This window comes from Pristis pectinata, chromosome 6 (assembly GCF_009764475.1).
Source record: "Pristis pectinata isolate sPriPec2 chromosome 6, sPriPec2.1.pri, whole genome shotgun sequence".
In the NCBI taxonomy this organism is placed as follows: Eukaryota; Metazoa; Chordata; class Chondrichthyes; order Rhinopristiformes; family Pristidae; genus Pristis; species Pristis pectinata.
Window position 1 is genome coordinate 71,826,917 of NC_067410.1, and position 24,100 is coordinate 71,851,016.

Below are 24,100 nucleotides of genomic sequence, written 5' to 3' on the forward strand. Positions count from 1 at the left end.
CGAGAGATTACAAATAACGTAATTCTCTTACAGGTCCCATGCCCAATATCCAGCACAGTTGAGACCAAGGTTGTGCTGCATTTTGGATTTTCCTCCATTTTGTACAATGTATAGAAAGATTTTGGAAAAAAAATCATGGTTTTGAACTCACCAATTGGGCAACAAGTTATGTTTCCTTTTTGCGATGTTATCTATGGTATCTGATGGCCATTTTGATATAATTGCGATGGGAAAACACAGAAGGAAACTGCTGACGTGGCAGAGGTCAGGTACCATGGGCAAGGATTATTTGGGTCAACTGCAAATGTGGGAACTAGACTATTGCACCACCTTATTCAAAGCAGTGAAACTGATAGCTAGTCTGGCACGAAACAGGGAACCAGTGTCTAGCCAAATTTTCTAGTTGTTTGGACAATGTACAGATTTTAATTAATTGCTTATCAAATGGAAAATTTTCAAAAAGGTTATGATTTCAGAGCTGGATTTTGGATGTCTAAGCTAAGTTGGTGCATGCGTCCCATTTGTGATTTGCTTACCGCAAAGTTATGGTCTTTTTCAATAATTCTTTTCAGAAGAACTTCAGAAATGCTAAATTGGCAGAAAATAATGTTTACTCTTTCAGACTGCGCTAAAGATGGATGGGATGAATGAAATTAAAATCTGAAAACTTGCCTCACCATAAGGCACACTCACAGAATTAATCAGCTAAAAGCTAACTGATGCTGAATTTTGGGGACAAATTCAATACATGGCACATATTCAATTTCCTGTATTTACTTTTTTATAGGACTCTACAAAGTCATTAAGGGCACAATTTCTCCAGTAAATGACAGATATGGGAAGAAAGGATTGGTGGGAGCAAACCATCATGTTGCTATGGTTTAGCATGCTCTGGAGACTTCTGATTGGATAATAGTAGATCCTTGGGAGGGTCAGAAGGAACATTGTGGGTGGAGACTGTTATGGTGCTGAGGTAAAATGCATACTTCATCTGAAACAGACATAAGGCATTGCTGCCCTCTTTCATATTGGAACTGTGCAGGTTGAGTTACTGATCAATCTACAATAAAAGAGTACAGGAAATTGATGCCTGTGATCTCAGAAAGTGACAGCTATTCTTCATAATTTAATTTATCAATAACTTCACAATAATTGCCACTTTCCAGTATATATTTTGGCTGTTTCAGATTACTTTGTATGCATTATGATAGAACCATAGAACCATACAACAATACAGCACAATACAGGCCCTTCGGCCCACCATGTTGTGCCGACCTTCAAACCACGCCTAAGACTATCTAACCCTTTCCTCCCACATATCCCTCTATTTTAAATTCCTCCATATGCTTATCTAATAATCTCTTGAACTTGACCAATGTATCAGCCTCCACCACCACCCCAGGCAGTGCATTCCCATGCACCAACCACTCTCTGGGTGAAAAACCTCCCTCTGACATCTCCCTTGAACTTCCCACCCATTACCTTAAAGCCATCCCCTCTTGTATTGAGCACTGGTGCCCTGGGAAAGAGGCGCCAGCTGTCCGCTCTATCTATTCCTCTTAATATTTTGTACAGGAAGTCCCCGGATTACGAATGCCCGTACTTATGAACTGACCTCCGTAAAGCCTATTATTTTAAAAAATCGAGTTACACACAATGGTTCGTATTAATAAACGGTCAGACTACTTTGTGCGACGCTCGAAACACTGCTCATTTTAAGCGGTTCGTCGGCCCTAGGGAGAACTATGTATTTCATAGCTTCGTATTCTACGTGAAATAATTCCATGTCACTTTCAGGACATGCGGTAACTTCTCCACACCCCACCTGCCCCCCCCCGCACCCCTGGTTTATTACGCAGTTGACCTTTCCCCACAAATGACATTGGACCCACAAGAAACGTTGTTCTCCTTTATGCTCGTTTAACAATGTCTTCTGATCTCATTGTGTCACTGAGCCAAACGTTTCACATTATTGCCAATTACAGAATCACAACAAACTGCAAGCATGAAGTCATGACGAACTTTGCTGGCACTAGTCTTTTCCGGAGGGAACACCTCTCCTCAGTTACGGTCTCTATTCAACTATCCATTCAACTGTTTCCTTCATTCTTAACGGGGAGATCCACATAATCTACAACCTTCCGTCTAACAACATCTCGCCCCCTTTTTGGACAAATATTTCCCTCTTATTTTATAATTCAGTGACTATGTTATACTCAATGTGGGTCACCCACAACCATATGAAACTGCTGGATATGCTGAAGAGTAAAACGATGGATTTCCTTCGGTTTTTAGTCTCTGGGTTCATGTCATTCTCTCCATTGCTGACCCGTGCGGACTCTACTAGCCGCTAATATACGTCTGACCGTCAGTACATTGAACATCAAAATCAGAAAGAACGGCACACAGGGGGTTAAAACAAGGTGAAACAGGTTGAATGCAATCCATGGACAGGACGTTTAGAAACTTCGTCGAACAGCACAAACCCAGGTAATATTGTCAATTATGTATCTGGGTTCATATTTAAAGTGCCAGGGGACACTCTCTGAACAGCCCAGCACACTTACTGTCCTTATAACCGCAGCTGTCGTTCTCTCGGTGCAATATTTCGTTTTCAGTTTCTCACAAGAAATGGCCACAAATCGCTCAAAGCTGAAAACGACTATCAGCCATGCAGAGACTGCGATGCTTGCCTTGACCAGAAATCCAGTGAGACAACAAATAGGAGTGATGCTAAGGAAAGAATCGGAGAAATAAATGGAACCAATTAATACCAATCCGGGACCTGAGATAACGACCAGGAGATCGACTGCTGTCATTCCCACCAGGTAGCGAGTGACAGATTATGATGTTTTAGGCAAAATATATACTATATACTAAGACAAACATTTGACTAATTGACGCTAGATGTGAACTGTACGTAACTGTTCCAACTTACATACAAATTCGATCTACGAACAGACTCAAAAATGGAACTTGTTCGTAATCCAGGGACTTCCTGTATACCTCCATCATGTCTCCTCTCATCCTCCTCCTCTCCAATGAGTAAAGCCCTAGCTCTTTTAGTCTCTCCTCATAATCCATACTCTCTAATCCAGGCAGCATCCTGGTAAATCTCCTCTGTACCCTTTCCAATGCCTCCACATCCTTCCTCTAATGAGGCGACCAGAATTTGACACAGTACTCTAAGGGTGGTCTAACCAGAGTTTCGTAAAGCTGCATTATTACTTCACGGCTCTTAAACTCGATCCCCCGACTTATGAAAGCTAACATCCCATAAGCTTTCTTAACTACCCTATCCGCCTGTGAGGCAACTTTCAGAGATCTGTGGATATGAACCCCCCGATCCCTCTGCTCCTTTACACTACCCAGAATCCTGCCATTAACCTTGTACTCCACCTTGGAGTTAGTCCTTCCAAAGTGTACCACCTCATACTTCTACGGATTGAACTCCATCTGCCACTTCTCAGCCCAGCTCTGCATCCTATCGATATCTCTCTGTAAGCTTCGACAGCCCTCCACACTATCCACAATACCACCGATCTTTGTGTCATCTGCAAACTTTCTAACCCACCCTTCCACCCCCTCATCTAAGTCATTAATAAATATCCCAGAACCAATCCCTGTGGGACACCACTAGTCACAGCCCTCCAATCCAAATGCACTCCCTCCACCACAACCCTCTGCTTTCTACAGGCAAGCCAATTCTGAATTCACATGGCTAAGCCTCCCTGGATCCCTTGCCCTCTGACCTTCTGAAGAAGCCTACCACGTGGAACCTCCTCAAACGCCTTACTAAAATCCATGCAGACCACATCTACTGCACTATCCTCATCAATCTTCCTGGTCACCTCCTCAAAGAACCCTATCAGGCTTGTGAGGCAAGATCTTCCCTTCACAAAGCCATGCTGGCTGCCCCTAATCAGTCCATGATTCTCTAAATACTCATAAATCCTATCTCTTAAAATCTGCTCTCATTGTGAACAAAGCTGGTAACAGTACACATTTCTTTTAACCTCAAGGTAAAGGATAGTGCAAGATAAAGAAAAATTAAAAAGTGCAGATGCTAGAAATCTAAAATAAAACAAAATGCTGGAAACATTCAGCAGGTCAGGCAACATCTTTGGAATGAAAAACAGGGTTAATATATCAGGCTGAAGACTCTTTATCAGATCCTTTATCTTTGTTTTTTTTCACAGATGCTCCCTGACCTGCTGAGTGTTTCTAGCATTTACTGCTTTTAGTGCAGGATATGGAAATGGGTAATGGTACCCAGAGTGCATCAGGATGGGATAGCGCAGTAAAGTCACAGCAGGAGAAAAATAGTTTTTAAAAAAATTCCTTGTCTGAATGCATGCTGCACTTGTAACAAGATAATGAGTTGATAATATAGATATAAATGTAAATAAATGGGCATGATTTGATAGACATTAGTGGTGTGGTTGCAAGGTATGGACCAAGGCCGGGAAATGATTTTTTAAATTCACTTTCTGACTTTAGCCAATATTTATTGCCCATCCCTAATTGCTCTTGAGAAGGAGGTAGCGAGCTACCTTCTTGAATGATGCTCTCCTTCAGGTGAATTTACTCCCCAAGTGCTGTTAGGTAGGGAGTTTGAGTATTTACACCCAGCAATGATGAAGTATTGGCAAGGTGTGCTGTCCCCATAGGCCAGCAAGTGACAGCAAGGTGTGCTGTCCCCATATGCCAGCTGCCACTGTACAAGGTCACAGGTTTGAGCAACTCTGTAGCCTGGCTGAGTGACTGTAGTGCATTTTGTAGGTGATACACACTGCAGCCACAGGCCAGCAGCACTGGAGGCAATGAATGTTTGGAGAAGCAGATGGAGTGCCAATCAAGCTCTCTGCTTTGTCCAGGATAGTGTCAAGCTTCCCAAGTGTTGTTCAAATTGCACTCATCCAGGCAAGGGAGTGGACAACAGGATATTTGCTTTTGTAATGCTGGTGGCGAGATGCAGCAACACATTAGCAAGGTAAAATAATTGGCTAAATAACAGGAGAGGGTCAGGATGAATGCCTCATTTTCAGGTTGGCTAGCTTTAACTTGTGGTATGCCACAAGGATCAGTGATGGGGCTGCAAGTATTTACAATCTACCTGAATGATTTAGATGAAAGGACCAAATGTATTATAGCCAAATTTGCTCCCAATACAAAGATTAGTAACAAAGCAAGTTGTGAGAACTGCAAAGGGATATATGTAGATAAGTGAGTGGGCAAAAGTTTGGCAAATGAAATACACAATGAAGAAATAAGAGGTCATCGACTTTAAAAGAATAGAACAGTGAAATATAGTTTAAATGGGAGGGAGGCCACAGGGTACCATAGTATGGAGGGATCCAAAATATCCTCATAAATGAAACACCAAAATTTAGCATGAAGGCTTAATTTTTATGATGGAAAAAACAAACTCAAGAAAGTGACAAGACTCTGAAATTTATCAACCCAATATTGATATTCAGACCTGTAAGTCTGATACTGAGTAGAAACCACCTGGCAGTATCTGAATAGCAATTTTACATAGATCTGAACATATAATAGTGTGCTCACTCTAATGCAATGTATGTATTGGATTGAAGCACACATTGCTGACACTTGTAATAGTTACTGCAGTGTAAAGGAGTTTGTATGTTCTCCCAGTGTGTCTGGTAGGTTTCCTTTGGGTGCTCCGGTTTCCTCCCACATTCCAAAAAGACGTACAGGTTGGGAGCCGTGGGCATGCTATGTTGGCGCCGGAACAGTGGCAACACTTGCAGGCTGCCCCCAGCACATTCTCAGTAATGCAAAAAGTTGCATTTCACTGTGTGTTTTGATGTATTTGTGACTAATAAATAAATATCTATATCTATATCTGTTGCAGTGATTGAAGGTTAAGCAGGAGCTATTTTGAAACTTTCTGAGTTTTTCTGTTGTACATAATGCAAAATCTAAACTTTAAGTTACAATAAATATGAAATATTAATACTTAATAACAATGGAGTAACCTGTTCCAGAAACTAGTTTCTTCAAGGTCTTCATTGGTATTTGCAATGTGTCACATACTATGAATCCATTCAGACCATAGAATCATAGAGGTGACAGTGTGGGCAGCACAGTGGCATAGCAGTTAGTGCTGCTACCTCACCAGTCCAGAGAACTGGGTTTGATCCTGACCTTGGGTAAGATAAGATAAGATTTCTTTATTAGTCACATGTACATCGAAACACACAGTGAAATGCATCTTTGCGTAGAGTGTTCCGGGGGCAGCCCACAAGTGTTGCCATGCTTCTGGCACCAACACAGCATGCCCACAACTACCTAACCTGTACATCTTTGGAATGTGAGAGGAAACCGGAGCACTCGGAGGAAACCCACGCAGACACAGGGAGAACATACAAACTCCTTACAGACAGCAGTGGGAATTGAACCTGGGTTGCTGGTGCTGTAAGGTGCTGCCTGTCTGGAGTTTGCACATTCTCTCTGTGAACAAGTGGGTTTACCCGGGGTGCTCCGGATTCCTCCTACGTGCCAAAGACGAGCTGGTTGTTCGGTTAATTGGCTACTGCAAACCATTCCCCAGTGTTGTGAATCTGTGTGTGTGTGTGTGTGTGTGTGTGTGTGTGCGTGTTTTCATGTACGTGTAAAGTTGATGAGGATGCAAGAGGAAAAATGGGATCTGCGTATGTGGGTGCTCGATGGTTGGCATGGACATGCTGGGCCAAAAGGCCTGTTTCTGTGCTGAATGACTATGACTACAATCTGTTAATACTAATTCTGTCCACCCATGTATCCTCAACACAGCTCTTGGAACTATGATGTTTTTATCAAATACTAATGCAATGCTGTTTTAAACTTTCCAAGTAGTCACTGGTGTTATTGCAATATATGTTCTAATTGTGAGGAAGAAGTTAGCCTAACAACTTGCTCTGTTCTTAAAGTGATGACCCTGAGTTTATTGGACTCCCCCCTCAATCCCCCATGCTTCAGTGTAAAAAGGTCCAATTATTTTAGCTTATCTTCAAATCTATCTCTGGTTCTCTGTATCACATCTTTTCAAAACTCCAATATCCTTCCTTTGCACTCAGAAATGGAAGCAATCCCCAAGTGTTGACCTAATTAATGGCTTGTGGAAATTCAGTCTCATACTTCTTCATATCCTCATGTTTTCTTACAAAATAGAAGGAGGGCATTTGGCCCATTAAGTCTATGGCAGCTCTCAAAGCATTCTTATCAGTCCCATTCCCCTACCTATTTCCTATTCTCTCTCACATGCCCGTAACTTCACTTCCTTGCATTTGTGCCTTAGACAGTATAATGACCTGCACTAGTATATACAGTGCTTTCTATGTACTAAAATGTTCCAAGTCTTTTCACAGGAATGTGATTTAGTTTGACACTATATGCATCAAGAGTTATTAGGAAAAATGAGCAGATATCTGGGCAAAGAGGAAGGTTTAAAAAATGTCTGAAAGTAGGTGAGAGACTTAGAGAGAGGACATGTATGGGAAGGGAATTATGGAATGGTTTATGCTTCATCAGGAAAACACAATCCCTTATAATAGACTCATTAAAGTCAGGGTGGGTGGGTTTAAAAAAACAGAATAGGAAGAGAACAGAGATCATGGAGGATTGCTGGTTACAGAATTGGGGGACAGCCCTACGAAAGGAATTGAAAACAAGAAGGAGAATTTAAAATTTTTGAGTTGCTATACAGGGAGTCACTGTAGGTCAGAAAGCAAAATAATGATGAATGAATGGGATTTGGTGTGAGAAACACAGAGTATGGGAAGGAGAACTTTGGGTGAGCTCAAGTTAATGAGAAAGAAAAATTAAGTATGAAGGCAAGAGAGTGACTGGTGGAATAACCCAAGGGATGACAAAGTCATGGCTAAGGCTTTCAATAGCAGTGATGCTAAGGTGTGTGAGCTTGGGTTATGTCATGAAGGAGGTGGTCTTGGTGATGGAGCAGACATGAAGTTGGAGCTCATCACTATATAACATATAATACCAAGGTTGTGAAGGATCTGGTTCAGCCACAGATGGTTTAGGGAGAGAAAGGTGGAATTGGTGATCAGGAAATATAAAATGCAGCATTATAAATTTGATCATTGTTCTGTTAGTATAGATATAACAGTTGGCTTCAGCTGCCAATTTGGACAGCGTACTTGTTGTCCTTGAAAATATTAGCACTGAGGATCACCAATTTCTATGATAGGAGGGGAGAAAATTCAGATTTATTTTTGAAGCTCATCCCTTATTTTTCATTCTTTGTATGTTGTGTCCCTTCTCCTGGTGTGTGAAGCCCTGGTCATAGCCTGTAATGAGACTTTAAACAATTCACTCAAATCACCCTTTTATTTTATCTTCAGTTTTTTCAAGTGGAAGATGAAGTCGAAGCTCTGCTCTGCATTCCTCATTCATGGGCTGGTGAAGTGGTTTGAATGTTCCAAGGTTGTGAAAGGTTTTATATGAATTCAGAGCCTTTCTTTTCCTCTGCACAGTCTAGCAGCATGAGAAACTCACCATCTAAATATGGCAGAAAATTATAATTCTGGAAGAATATTGACCGCCACGACTCATTGCAAAAACAACATTCCACAAGGAGACCTTAAGACCGAGCTGATGCTTTTTTCAGAAGGGACAATTAATTATGTTCAGTAATGAGCACTCATGTAATTGGAATGCTCTTGGTTCTGTATCAAAACTGTACCACAATAGAACAGAACTGTGGCTGTTGTAATGTAGCTAGACCTAACTACAATCAAGAGAGAGCATTCTTCCTACAGTAAATGAACATTTCCAGCATTGCTGCACTACTGTTTTAACACTGACAGTTAAATTCCAACTGTGATACCACAATGAATCTACCCTGCACATAGGATAAACGTGGTGTTCCATCTGGAGCTAGAATTCAAATGTTTAACGATTTGTTTGTTGAATTTCTGACTATTAGGCAATGTACTGATAAGCCTAGCAAACTTTTTTTTTCCTCATTGTGGTGCTGGTTCAGACATTAGATTGGAATCCTGCCCTTTGAACGAGCTGATAAATGCAATCGCTTGTGTCTAGTGATTATATTGTATGAGCTGCTTTTTCATTCGAATGAGAAAACTGGAGCTGCAGAACCAATTTTTGATCCAAATGCAAATTAAAGTTTTATTGGTTCAGGGGTTCAAAGAATTTCTGAATTAGTGCTAAGCAGGAAAGCTTTGGGGCAGGCTTATTCTAGTCTCTATGGCACATGGTGAAATGCAGAAAAGTAGTGACAGGAGCAGTGCAACTGAAGGTGTGAATAATCAATCATATGCAGCCTTGAGATATCCCTCGGATGCTTTACTTTGGCAGTGCACCGAAAGAACAAGCCACTTAGAAAAGAATTCTTCAGAGGCGAACAGAAATAAAGTTGCTTCCATAATTAGCCAAAGGCCTGATCGTTTTGTTTAACTGGTGGCACTGTTTGCAAACAAAAGAGAGCATTAGAGTTATCATTAATGTAATCCCCTATCCGTCATCAGAAAACTGGAATACTGACAGCATCAAACATAATCTGATAATGCTCCTGAATATTTTAATCACTCCACGAGTCGAGTCCATGACTTGAGCTCTGAAATTCTCTCCCTATGCTTCTCTCCCCTCCTTTACGACATTCCATTAAATCCCTCATGGGCCAATCCTTTGGTCACCTGCCCAGGTTTCTCTTTATGTGGGTTGATGCCAATTACGTTGCATATTTTTCCAGTTTGGTGGCTTGGGAATGATTTACTATGTTGAAAGTGCTATGTAAATGTATGTTACTGTTGTTTTTTCACATAAATATTTTCTGCTTCTCAATAGGATGGTACAGGGTAAATAAAAAGACATTTTCCCCAATGAACTAAATTAATCATGAAATAATTGTTTTTTAAGCTAGAAATTCTAAATGTTATTAAAGGAAATAAGACGACTTTTGGATGGATGGAAGGAGAGTTGGTAAGTTAGTCTTGAGGACATGCATTTAAGGTGAGGGGGAGGGGAGTCCAAGGAAGATGTGCAGGGCAAGTTTTTTTTGCCAGAGTGGTAAGTGCCTGGAACTGGTTGCCAGGGGTAGTAGTGGAAACAGATACAATAGAGGCATTTAAGAGGCTTTTAGATAGACACATAAATATGCAGGGAATGGAGGGATATGGATAATGTGCAGACAGAAGAGATTTAGTTTAATTTGGCATCGTATTTGGCACAGATATTGTGGGCCAAAGGGCCTGTTCCTGTGCTGTACTGTTATATGTTCTAAGTTCATTTTGGAAAGATAATATGACATATTGGTTTGGGTTTTGCTGACAAATATGTCTTGGCTTAAGTGCCAGTAAGTTTCATCATTCCTGCACAAAAGTAAGTTCCAAATGTTCTGGCTGACTGTCAGCAGTTCACGTACCACCTGCACTCCAATGCTGCACTCCCTGTGAAGCAGAGCTGGATCTTGCTGTGATTCCCAGCAATGACGCTGTGAAATCTATGCTCTGATCCTCTGCTGGGTTGGGCCTGGTGTAGGATCAGCAAGCCATTGATTCCATTGGGGATTGATGGAAAGTAAGTTCCATTTTAATTATTTCTGAATAATTTGATGCTTTTAATTTTTCAAGAACTGTTTTTTTACTTTTAATTTTTATTTCATTTGTTTGTAATCATTCTTAAATGTTTCTCAATGTCAGAGTTGAAGCTGGGCTTTGCCAGCTGTTAAAAGGCTTCCTGAGGTGTTCTGTGGACGTGGTTTATTCTGGGCTGTCACTCCATTATGTCTTCCCAGGCCCTGCTGCAACTGAGGTATTTGCCAAAGAGTAGAGAGACTGTCTGCTTAAGCAAGATAGGCTTTCCAGATTCAGTTGAAGTGTAAAACATAGAACAGTATAGCACAAGCCCTTCAGCCCACAATGTTGTGCCGAACTACGTTTGGATGAGTGGTACTGCAGTGGGCAAGTATATGGGCAATGGGCCTCTGGTCATAAAATCCAGGCTTTTGTTGTAATTAGTGAAATACAGGACAGTAAATTGGTTTTGTTTCCACTAACATTCTCACATGGAAATAAAGGTAATTTGAGGGAATGTCAAGTTAATAAGTAGGCTTGATTTTTTTTGGTTAAAACTGGTAAAAATAAATAAGAAATGGGGTATATAAAACAAAAGATGCTCAAAATTATGTGAAGGAAATGAAGTATGCCATTTCAGAAATAATGGAAGTAAAGCCTGAACCAGTCTGTTATTGTTCTTATTACCTCTGTTGGTTTAGTTGACATTTTGTAGAAACTGGAAGTTGATGCATCTCTTGAGTGAAGTTTTAACAAAGTATGTGATTTTGCCAATCACAAATAAAAGCTATAAGGGCACCCCCTTGCTGAACCAAACACAAAAAAGTAAATCCCCAACTGGCTGAGGTTTCAGTATAGTAACTAATATGTTATGTTGCAAAGTTATTCAGATGTGATTACCACCAGAGGGCATCAAGCATTTGGAGTGAGTGAAAGAACTAGAGAAAGCCATGTTCAGAGAGAAAGGTGTTAAAACTTCCACTAGAAACCAGAACAGAATCAGTTTTCTAAAGACATTCAGAGTTTTCTTCCCCATTTTCTGCTACTTGTTAATTATCTCATTTTTGAATGGAAATTATGTGGAATTTTTATCTATCAATCACTGGTATCTTACATAGATCCATCTGAGTCAATGATTGGAGCTATTAATAGTTAAACAGCTTAACCATACACTGAAGAATTGATCATGATTTACACTTTTCAGATCAGATTTACATGAATGGAACACAGATGGAGGTCATTGAGCCCATCATGGACTGCCATTCCATGTTTTTATGGCTGATTTGTGACCTAATTCTACATGCACGTACTTTGCACCATGTCACTTGGTATCTTTGGTGAAAGGAAAGCTATCCATATCAGATGTCAAAATTAGTGATTGACCAAGCATTAGCCGATGTTACTGGAAGAGAAGTAGGGACATGCACCTCCCTTTTCGTATTGAAGTGTTTCCTAAATTCACTGGTGCAAGACCTGACTGTAACAGTCAGTTAAGTTTTCTACTACTGTATTCTCCCTATCAGGTAAATGGTTTCCCTCCATCTCACCAGTAAAACTGCCCTGTAATTTCCGACATTCCTGAGAAATCAAACTTAATTGTTGTAGTTTCTCTTCATATTTTTATTATTCTAATAAGTCTGTGTTGGACTTCCTCCAAGGCCAAAAAAAAAGTCCTAAAGGTGTGGGGTCAGAACTAAACAAAGTGCTCAAAGTGATGTCTACTCAAGGTTTTATTTAGCTGCATCATAATGTATATCCCTTTGTACCCTAGTTCTCTAGATGTAAAAGCCTGCATTTAATTTGCCTTTTCTATACCTGCCCATTACATTTTACATGAACCTGGACTCCTGATCTCTTTGGACTTCTAGAGAGTCAAGTTTTTTTAGAAAGTAGGCCCAAAGAAGATAACCTCATAGCCAATTTGCATACATTAAAATCTATTTGCCGCTTAATTTATTAGTTCCATTATAATTTTATGTTTTCGTCTGTCCTGTTTACAACACTGCCTATCCATGCATTGTCAGCGTACTTGGACAAGCAGCTTTCTATCCTGTTATCAATGTCATCAAAATGATGAAGAGTTCAGTTCCCACATTGATCCCATTAGTTCACATTCTGTCATTTAGAGTTATATGGCCACTCTCTTCCTGTTGCTCAGCCAATCTAAGCAAGTTAACATTCTGCCATTAATGCCAACAGCAAAAACTTTAATGCATGGTTTCTCATTAGAATCTTTGTGATGACCACATAAGTAATATCCAAAGACATTCCCTCAAGCACATTGTTTTAGTCACTGCTTAAGACAATTTTGTGAGGGTTGTTGGGGTGACATCTCTTCACTGGCTTTCTTCAATAAGCTAAAAATTTATGGTGATCTGTCTCTTCAACGTTAATAATAACCTCTTTAATTTTGCACCATGAAATTTGTATCTTCAGTATCTTTATGTTATTCTGCTAGCTTGCTGTATTGCTAGATTCACATTTGGGTGTAAAATGATTGTTTTAGGTGTTCCTTGTTTTAAATTGTTTTTTTGTTAGTTAATAAGATGTGGGCATTTCTGAAGAGGCCAACTCTTACTGCCCATCCAAAATTAGAACATACAGTACAGCACAGGAACAGGCCCTTTGGCCCACAATGTTGTGCCGAACTAATTCAATTGGTAATTAAAGACCTAGCAAGTAATTAAACACCTGACTAAACTAATCCCTGCACAATCTTACACTTCCTACACAATCTCCATATCTCTCCATTCTCTGCATATTCACATACCTGTCAAAGAGCCTCTTAAACACTATCATATTTGCCTCCACCACCGCCCCTGGAAGGCACCCACCATTCTCTGTGTAAAAAAAAACTTGCTCTGCACATCTCCTTTGAATTTTCCCCCTCTCACCTTCAATGCATGCCCTCTAGTATTAGACATTTCAACCCTGGGAAAAAGATGCTGGCTGTCTACTCTGTCTATGACTCGCATAATCTTATAAACTTCCATCAGATCTCCCATCAGCCTCCTGCACTCCAGAGAAAACAGCCCAAGTTTGTCCATCCTCTCCTCATAGCACATGTACTTTAGTCCAGGTAGCATCCTGGTAAACCTCTTCTGCATCCTCTCCAAAACCTCCACATCCTTCCTGCAATGGGGCAAGTGGAACTGAATGCAATACTCCAGATGCAGCCTAACCAGAGGTTTATAAAGCTGCAGCATAACTTCCCGACCCTTGAACTCAATGCCTCGACTAATGCCATATGCCTTTGTTACCACCCTATCAACCTGTGCAGCCACTTTCAAGGAGCTATGGACTTGGGAACCCAAGATCCCTTTGTACATCAAGGGTCTTGCCACGAACAGTGTACTGTCCCTTTACATTTTCCCCCCAAAGTGCAACACTTCACACTGGGCCGGATTAAACTCCATCTGCCATTTCTCTGCCCATATCTGCAACTGATCTGTATCCTTTGGCAATCTTCTACACTATCCACAATGCCACCAACCTTTGTATCATCTGCAAACTTACTAACCTACCCATCCATATTTACATCATTTATATATATCACAAACAGCAGAAGTCCCAGTACAGATCCCTCTGGAATACCACCAGTCACGGACCTCTGGCCAGAATAAGTCCCAGTTGAGATTCATGTCGTTACACCTTCATTCATTTAGGCAAATGGTGAGTATTGCGTCCTACACTTCACATGTGGATGGTAGATTGGGGAAAGCCATTGGGGTGCTGACAGTTGACAGATTACTTGTGGGATGTCCAGCCTCAAACTGCTCTCGTAGCCAGGCTATTACCCGATATAGGTAGTGCTGAAAGTGAGGATGGTGAGGAAATTGGTCAAAGCTGCATTGATGTCAAAGGCTCTCACCTCACCTTAGGAATTTAATCCTCTTGTTTACATTTGGGCTAACATTGTAATTAAGTCTGGACCTCAGCGGTCCTAGTGGAACCTAAATTGAGAATCAGTGAGCAGAAATCTTTAATGATGAATCGGTGCAACTTGATAGTAATGTTAATAACTCCTTTGTCATGTTACTTGGAGTAGATTGATAGGGAGGCAGTTGGCTTGCTCTTTGCTTGTCAGAAATAGTTGGGCAATTCCCCATGTTCAGGTGGATGCCAGACTTGGAGCCATACCTGGGCAATTTGGTTAGAGATGTGGCTAGTTCCCTGGCACTACCCCCAGGATGTTTTCATGAACTGCAGGCAATGGTTCATCTGGTGGTGAGCCACCTTCTTGAACCACTGCAGTCCTTCTGGTGAAGGTCCTCCCTGCAGTGCTGCTGGATAGGGAGTTCTAGAATGTAGATGCAGCAGCAATGAAGGAATTGTGATGCATTTCCAAGTTCGAACAGTGTGCTACTTGGAGGGGAACTTGCAGGTGATGGTCAGAATCAGAATCAGGTTTATTATCGCTGACATATGTCGTGAAACTTGTTGTTCTGTGGTAGCAGTACAGTACAAGAAATAAAGACATAAAAATTACTGTAAGTTCCAAACATAAATAAATAGTGCAAAAGAGGAATAATGAGGTAGCGTTCATGGGTTCATGGACTGCTCAGAAGTCTGATGGCAGAGGGAAAGAAGCTGTTCCTGAAATGTTGAGTGTGGGTCTTCAGGCTCAATTTATGCAATATCAGGAAATAGTTCTATGCACCAGATGAACCATTGCCTGCAGTTCATGAAAACATCCTGGGGGTAGTGCCAGGGAACTAGCCACATCTCTAACCAAATTGCCCAGGTATGGCTCCAAGTCTGGCATCCACCTGAACATGGGGAATTGCCCAACTATTTCTGACAAGCAAAGAGCAAGCCAACTGCCTCCCTATCAATCTACTCCAAGTAACATGACAAAGGAGTTATTAACATTACTATCAAGTTGCACCGATTCATCATTAAAGATTTCTGCTCACTGATTCTCAATTTAGGTTCCACTAGGACCGCTGAGGTCCAGACTTAATTACAATGTTAGCCCAAATGTAAACAAGAGGATTAAATTCCTAAGGTGAGGTGAGAGCCTTTGACATCAATGCAGCTTTGACCAATTTCCTCACCATCCTCACTTTCAGCACTACCTATATCGGGTAATAGCCTGGCTACGAGAGCAGTTTGAGGCTGGACATCCCACAAGTAATCTGTCAACTGTCAGCACCCCAATGGCTTTCCCCAATCTACCATCCACATGTGAAGTGATTTATTGCATTGTTTGGCAATAAATGCTGGTCTTGATGGCAACACAAGAGACTGCATATGCTGGGATCTAGAGCAAAAACAAGTTGCTGGAGGAACTCAGCGAGGCCAGGCAGCATCTGGAGAGGAAAAGGGATAGCTGAGGTTTTGGTCCAGACCCTGCATCAGGACTGCCTGGTCTTGATGGTGATACCCAGATCCCAAAAATAAATATAAGAAGAAACTCTTGTGATAAAGGTCAACATAACATTTGCCCGCTACCCTGTTTGCAGCACTCACTGTGTGTTGTGTACAAAGGCATTCAGGTCCCCTTGAACATCAACATTTCGCAGTATGCCAAGACTTAGAAATGACTCTGCTTTTCTGTTTAATGCACTGAAATGGATGACCTCACAATTTTCCTGATTACATTCCATCCGCCATGTTGTCACTCACTCAGTGAACTTGGAAATATGACAATTAGTTGATATTGATTGTGAACAACTGGAACCAAGGTCACAATCCCTGTAGAACCCAACTCTTCACAGACTTCCATCCTGACAAGTATCTATTTATTCCCACTCTTTGCTTTCTGTCTGTTAACTAATTCTCAGTCCTTACCAATATATTACCCCCAATTCAGATACTGTAACCTTATTGACTATCCTGCAGCGTGCAACCTTGTAAAAGCCTAAAATCTAAATACACCACATCCCCCTTATCTGTTCTATGAAACATATCCTCAAAAATTAGGGGCGGCACAGTAGCGTAGCGGTTAGCGCAACGCTATTACGGCACCAGTGATCGGGGTTCGATTCCCGTCGCTGTCTGTAAGGAGTTTGTACGTTCTCCCGTGTCTGCGTGGGTTTCCTCCGGGTGCTCCGGTTTCCTCCCACATTGCAAAGACGTACGGATAGGTTAATTTGGGTTTAAAATGGGCGGCGCGGACTCGTTGGGCTGGAAGGGCCTGTTACCACGCTGTAAATAAAATTTAAAAAAAATTAAAATCAAAGGCAGAACGAGGTGCATCCAACGTCCAGTGATCACTCTGACTATAAACAAGGTTAAGTCTTGTGGATTTTTTTGCATTGTCATACGGCATAAAAAAATGTTTCTCACAAGGATGCCTGCTTCTGAACAGCTTACTGTACTTAGAGATCAAGATAACAGTCTGCATCCAGAAACAGGAGAGAAAATATGTTGACGCTTTCATGTAAAATTTCCCATTTAACCAGTAAGCATGTACTGAAGCCAGGAAAAGACTAACTAAAATCTGAAGTGATCCCTTGTGTTCTTTGCTAGGATTATGGTATTAATTAAAAGTAGGAACAAATCTCCTTATGCATCTTTGATAGGATTATCATAAACAGAGGTCCCTGCTGTAACCCTTTCTTTTTTTGCAGGCACCATTACAATGTGTTGCTTCGCCAGCAACAAATTATGAATGGAATAACACAGGAAAACACAAAAACAGTGAAATAGGAACATCAACGAGATTCAGCCAGTGCATGCATGAGGGAATATTTGATTTCCCTAGGCCTTTTCTCAGCGTTTGTGAATTCTGTGTGCTTTTTAAATTCCTATCAGATTTTCTCATCTTACCCACTCCTCTTTTCAAAGCTATTGATCCTTTTTGAATTATGGATCTTCAGCCATTAAACTCCCATGGAGATTTCACTTGAACACCCACTAATAGTTTGCAGGTGTTGCTGATGAGTATCTGGAGGCTATTCCCTTGCTGAGGTATCGCAGCCAGGATCATTGCTCCCCCATCCAACAAACAAGAGCATTTTCGACAGGGAAAGAGAGTGAGAAATCTGGCCAACTTTTCTCTCCTCTTGTCTAAAGAGTCTAACACTATGTAATACTGATTATTGTTCTCAGATTCCATCCCAGATAACATCAGCTGGCTAAGCAAAGTTGAAGGGTTAAACTAAGGAGCACCTTGTCTGAATGGTCCATCTATTCGCTTTGTGAATTCTTGGCCATTAATATGAAGAAAGGTGGACGTGGTTAAATATGGAGAAGTTCCCAATTATCAGTAACATTTTGCAGAGCCCAGGACAGCCAAACATTAAATCAGTTCCCTTCACTCACACTATGAAGGGTTGGTTCAGTATTTGAGATTAAAATGGATGAAAACACAAATAAGATCCAAGTGCCAGGAAGTACCACAGATTTCTGAGAAAACTTATTTAAATAACTCAACATAATAGAACCACACATAATACTTTTTAAATGGAACATTGATATTCTTTTTTCCGAGCAAACATGAGACCAAGTTTGCCTTAGCTTGCTTTATCATTTAGATCATTTCCCTTCTTTTTCAAATCAAAAAGGTATCAAAGCACAAGATGATAAAAGTCCAAGCTGGTAATGATAATAGGGCATCTGGTATCTGGGTGAGCAAAGAGACTTGGAGATTTAAAGATTAGGGAAAGGAAAACAAGAGAACATAAATAGAAATAAATGAGGAAGGAAGATTGGAATATGAGTATTATTTTTAAAGGAAAAGGGAAAACGTAAAATTAAAAATGTTTAATTTCATAAATCTTTGTGAAAAGTGAATGTATTTGCAACTTCTGAGAAGGAGATTCCCAAGTGAAAATTGTTCCCTATCCAGACCTGAGAATGTGAGACATTGCAGGAGCATTAATGTCCTTATTGAAAAGATATACAGTTAATTAATAACAATAACATATTCATGAACCTCACAGGGATGAGCAGTCATTTTTCCAATGCTAATAATGGAGTGCTGCAAATTCTCCAGCAACTTGGAGATAGTAATTTGTGAGCACCTCTTATTCATTTCAGATTGCTGGACTATTTCCACATGAGTATAAGTGAGTACCGTTAAATTGGACAGTACTGGAAACTGAATGCTAAGTTTGCAATGTAGGGTTACTCAATATCTGTCTGATCTGGCGCAGGATGCACACAATATTTGTCCTAACTAGTCGTGACTCTGATTTAAGTAATCTGCCAATACTAACTCTGTTGCCTCAGATTCTTGCATGGGGTCAGTTTTAATGTCTGGCTGGCAGCAACTGAAGTTATACAGCACTGAATGATGTCTGCCTGCTACACTTGAGGAGATACTTCCTAGCTCAAGTCTGTGCTAGAATTCATTAGCACGGTCTTGGGAACTTTGGGAACTTGTGGCTGATTATGGCTGAGGGTGCCCATCCAGATTTCTGATGCAGAACTGGAACCCTTAGTGGACAATGTGGTGAGGAGGAAAGAGTTCCTATACTCTCAGGGACCAGGAAACCTTTCAGGTAAACAGTTATGAGAGGAGGTAGCAGTTAAGATCAGTTTACACAGCCAGATCCCAAGATGTGGATGCATTGCTGCAACAAGTGCAATGACCTCTTGCAAATGTTCACGGTCACTAAATATTTATTCAAATGCCATCTCATATCAACTGCACCACTAACCTCATACACTGTTCTATCACCCACAACCCTAAAACTCACCTATCAATAATCTCTATCAATCAGGACTTGCCCCAGTCTATGCCCTACCACATTCTAATGTATATATTAGTACTCCCAAGTCTTTGATGCAAGGTCACCCCACAGCTGCACAAACTCTGACTACTGTCCATCATGCTTCTGAATGCCAGTGTTCAAAATGGCTTTCAGAGATTAACATCACTCCAGCAATCTGGCCTATGAAGATTAGTAGCATTGCTAAGGTGCTCTCCAAGGGAATGGCAATGATTCCATGGAGGACAAATTAGCTATCCTCTCTCAGAATTATCACTAACACTGTGGGAGTGTCCTCACTGTTGTGTGGTTTCTGTAGTGTAGCGGTTATCACGTTTGTCTCACACGTAACAAGTCCCCAGCTTGATCCTGGGCAGGAACATGATTTTAGAGGCAGGTCCGGTAGTGTAGCAGTTAGTGTAACATTATTACAGTGTCAGCAACCCGGGTTCAATTCCAGCCGCTGTCTGTAAGGAGTTTGTACATTTTCCCCGTGTCTGCGCAGGTTTCCTCGGGTGCTCCGGTTTCCTCCCACATTCCAAAGGCGTGCGGATTAGGAAGTTGTGGGCATGCTATGTTGATGCCGGAGGCATGGCGACACTTGTGGGCTGCCCGCAGAACGTTCTACACAAAAGATGTATTTCACTGTGTGTTTCGATGTACGTGTGACTAATAATCTTATCTCAGCTAAACAGCCCAAGTGTTTGTGACAAAACTGCACTTCTAAGCCCTGTGTTGTCTTGGGTAATTCTCCAGAACTAGGTGTAATCTCCTCAACGAAAAGTCAGCTGGCTCCCAAAAGCCATGCTGCAACCACTGCAGCAGATAGAACATAGAACATAGAACAGTACAGTACAGAACAATGTTGTGCCGACATAGCTATTCCCTCCTACTAACAGAATGCCCATATCCCTCTGTTTTCCCCTCATTCATGTGCCCATCCAAGCCCCTCTTAAAAGCCCCCAATGAATTTGCCTCCACCACCCTATCAGGCAACGCATTCCAGGGATCCACCACTCTCTCAGTAAAAAATGTACCCCTCATGTCTGTTCTGAGCCTACCCCCTCTCACCTTAAATGCATGTGCCTATCTAAGAGACTTTTAAGTGTCCCTGTTGTATTAGCCACTACCACCACCACCAGCAATACATTCCAGGCACCCACCACTCTTTGTGTAAAAAAATGTACCTCTGACATCTTCCCTGAACTTTCCTCCTCTCACCTTAAAATGATATCCTCTGGTATTGGCCGTTGCTGCCCTTGGGAAAAGGTGCTGGCTGTCCACTCTATCTATGCCCCTCATAATCTTATACACCTCTATCAAGTTGCCTCTCATTCTGTGTCGTTCCAAAGAGAAAAGCCCTAGCTTGTTCAACCTTTCCTCATAAGACATGTTCTCTAATCTAGGCAGCATCCTGGCAAATCTCCTCTGCAACCTCTCTAAAGCTTCCACATCCTTCTTATAATAACGTGATCAGACCTGAACAGAATACTCTAAGTGTGGTCTAACCAGAGTTCTATAGAGCTGCAACGTGGCTCTTGAACTCAATCCCCCAACTAGTGAAGACCAGCACACCATGCACCTTCTTAACCATCCTATTAATTTGCGTGGCAACTCTGAGGTATCTATGGACTTGGACCCCAAGATCCCTCTGTTCTTCCACACTGCTAAGAATCCTGCCATTACCTTGTACTCTGCTTTCAAGTTTGTTCTTCCAAAGTGTATCACTTCACACTTTTCCACATTGAACTCCATCTGCCACTTATCTGCCCAACTCTGCATCCTATCTATATCCCATTGTAACTTATGACAATCTTCTACACTATCCATAACACCTCCAACTTTTTTGTCATCTGAAAACTTACCAACCCATCCCTTCACTTCCTCATCCAAGTCATTTATAAAAATCATGAAGAACAGGGGTCCCAGAACAGATCCCTGTGGAACACCACTAGTCACCAACTTCCAGGCAGGATAATTTCCATGAACTACCACCCTCTGCCTTCTGTGGGCAAGCCAATTCCAAATCCACACAACCAAGTCTCCATGGATCCCATGCCTCATGACTTTCTGGATGAGCCTACCATGGAGAACCTTGCCAAATGCCTTACTAAAGTCCATATACACCACATCCACCACTCTACCTTCATCAATTTGTTTTGTAACCTCCTTGAAAAACTCAATTAGGCTCATGAGGCATGTCCTGCCCCTCACAAAGCCATGCTGACTATCTTTAATAAGACTATGCTTCTCCAAATAAATCCTGTCCCTAAAAATCCTCTCCAATAGCTTGCCCACCACTGACATAAGCCTCACTGGTCTATAATTCCCAGGATTATCCCTATTACCTTTATTGAACAACAGAACAACATTTGCCATCCTCCAATCCTCTGATATCACTCCTGTGGCCAGGGAGGATGCAAATATCATCGCCAACGCCCCAGCAATCGCTTCCCTCACCTCCTCCTGTAGTAACCTGTGGTATATCCTGTCTGGCTCCGGGAACTTATCTATCCAAATGTTTTTCAGAAGCTCCAACACTGCCTCCTTCTTAACCTTAACATGCTGCAGCACATTAGCCTGTTATACGCTGACCTCACATTTGTAAAAGTCCTTCTCCTTAGTGAACACTGAATCAAAGTGTTCATTAAGGACCTCCTCTACCTCCTCTGCCTCCAGGCACATGTTTCCACCTTTATCCCTGAGCGGACCTACCCTCACTCTCGTCATCCTTCTGTTCTATACATATGTGTAGAACCCCTTGGAGTTTTCCTTAATTCTACTTGCCAAGGCTTTCTCATGTCCCCTTCTAGTTCTCCTAAGTCCCTTCTTAAGCTCCTTCCTGGCTACCTTATAATTCTCAAGAGCCCTGCCTGATTTTTGCTTCCTAAACTTTAAGTATGCTTCCTTCTTCCTCTTGACGAAATGTTCCACCTCACTTTTCAACCATGGTTCCTTTACCCTACCATTCTTTCCCTGTTTCAGTGGGACAAACCTATCCAGAACCCCATGCAAGTGTCCCCTAAGCAGCCTCCACATTTCTGCTGTGCATTTCCCTGAGAACATCTGTTCCCAGTTTACGCTTGCAAGTTCCTGCCTAATACCATTATAATTAGCCCTCCCCCAGTCAAAAACTTTCCCATGTCGTTTGTTCAGAGAAGATCTGAGAAGAAAGAGTAGAATAGATAGTGACGTGCACAAAACTGGCACACCAGTAGATGGTTGACATTTCACATGAATTAGAATGTAGATTTGGTTTTTATTCTTCCATTGTGGGCATGGATATCAAAATGATCATCAGCAGAGGAAAGGTAAGGTAACTGATTGATCCCTGAAACTGCAGTCCAATCTGTCAGTCAGTGACAGCCTGGCCAAAAAGAGGATCCCAACGTTGCCTCCTCGCTTCTTCGTTTCCTTCGTCATACTTCCTTCCCCTTCCTCCAATCCTAGCAACCCGCCTCACCCACTGCCTCCAGTTCCTTTCTACCCTCCATCTTCAGCTGTGATGTTCCTGAGTTGAATCCCCACTCTTGTCAGCTTGCAAAAGGAGATCATGAAAATTAAACATTCACTCCTTCAAGGCACCGCTAATCCGGGCAATGAAAGTTTTGCTTAAGAACGACAGTGGTCTACTCTATGTGGATGCTAATGGTGGTGTTGCTTTTGCTGTAGCCACACGCTGCTTTTATATGTGGATTTTTCACTGGAGAGGAGAGCAGGAGGACAGAGTATAGCCTTTGTCTGCCAGTAACCATCCCTTGGGCCTGGTGTGGTGGCTCAAAGATGAAGGACACCTTGGATTGGTGCAAGATACAACATTGTTACTTTTGCTAGGGTACTGGACAGTGACCGTTGTAATATTGTGGGTATGTTGTTGACCATCTCCACATTCAGGAGTGGAAGCCCTTGCACCTGTTTGAAGATGTGTGTTCAAATGAGCACAATGTGAGTGCAATCAACAACACTGTGCAACAAAAGACGAGCAAACTACCTGCATAATCCAAGGCAGAAAATGATGAATTTCTCATTTTCACTGTGCCAAGCATTTGTCACCACCCCCAACCACGCCATTCCATGCAACAGTGTGCTGCAACCCAGCAAAATGCAATAGATGCTCTTGCACTGTCATGACAGCGATTATGACCTCTGCGGTCATTGCCAATGCAGCTCAAGCCTAGGTCTGCGGCAGCGTCTGTGACAGCAGCATTTGGCATGACCCCATCAGCACTTCCATAGTGAAGTATCATCTCCTCATCCATGGCACCATGCTGAGTTGAATGGAAGACATAAGTGCTCTCTAAATCCCCATGCTGGATCGCAGCCCTGCTGAGTACTTTTCTCACCCTTTTATTCAATTATCTGGGATATTACCCAGCTCTGCTTGCACTTTCCTCATTCTCCATATCAATCTGGCACAATTGAAGCTTCAAGTCGTTGAGACACTAAGCAGAGAAGCAGGCCATTCTCCCCATGTTCTGATCAACTTCCCACAGATTCTACCACTCACCCACACACACTAGGAGCTATTTACAGAAGCCAATTAACCTACCAACCCGCAGGGCTTTGGGATGTGGGAGAAAACTGGAACACCTCGAGGAAACTCACGTGAGCACGGGGAGAACATACAAATTCTACACAGACAGTACCTGAGGTCAGGATCAATACTCACATGGACTCTTTCTGAAAAATCCACCAGTTTGGACCACCAGAACAGCCAATGGCCAGAAAAAGACTAACTTATACTTTACTCCAACTGGAGCTCTGTAAATCAATCATGAATAAGCTGGCGAGTGATGGTGGCGGTCCCTTTGCTGCTGCTAAACAATGGGCTCCTTGTAGAAGTGGAACAGGTGGCATGCACTGCAATGTTGAGGTCCATGT

General features: G+C 41.8%; 1 protein-coding gene across 1 annotated transcript in view; it reads left to right on the top strand.

Annotated features, from left to right (window-relative positions):
• Positions 1-10,441: 10,441 nt before the first annotated feature.
• The window catches only part of rbp1.1 (retinol binding protein 1, cellular, tandem duplicate 1), a 48,804-nt gene continuing 35,145 nt past the window's right edge, over positions 10,442-24,100 (top strand). The window contains exon 1 of the mRNA XM_052017956.1: positions 10,442-10,563. Coding sequence (XP_051873916.1) covers positions 10,557-10,563 — 7 coding nt within the window. The 5' untranslated portion in view covers positions 10,442-10,556. The remainder of the gene's footprint in view (positions 10,564-24,100) is intronic.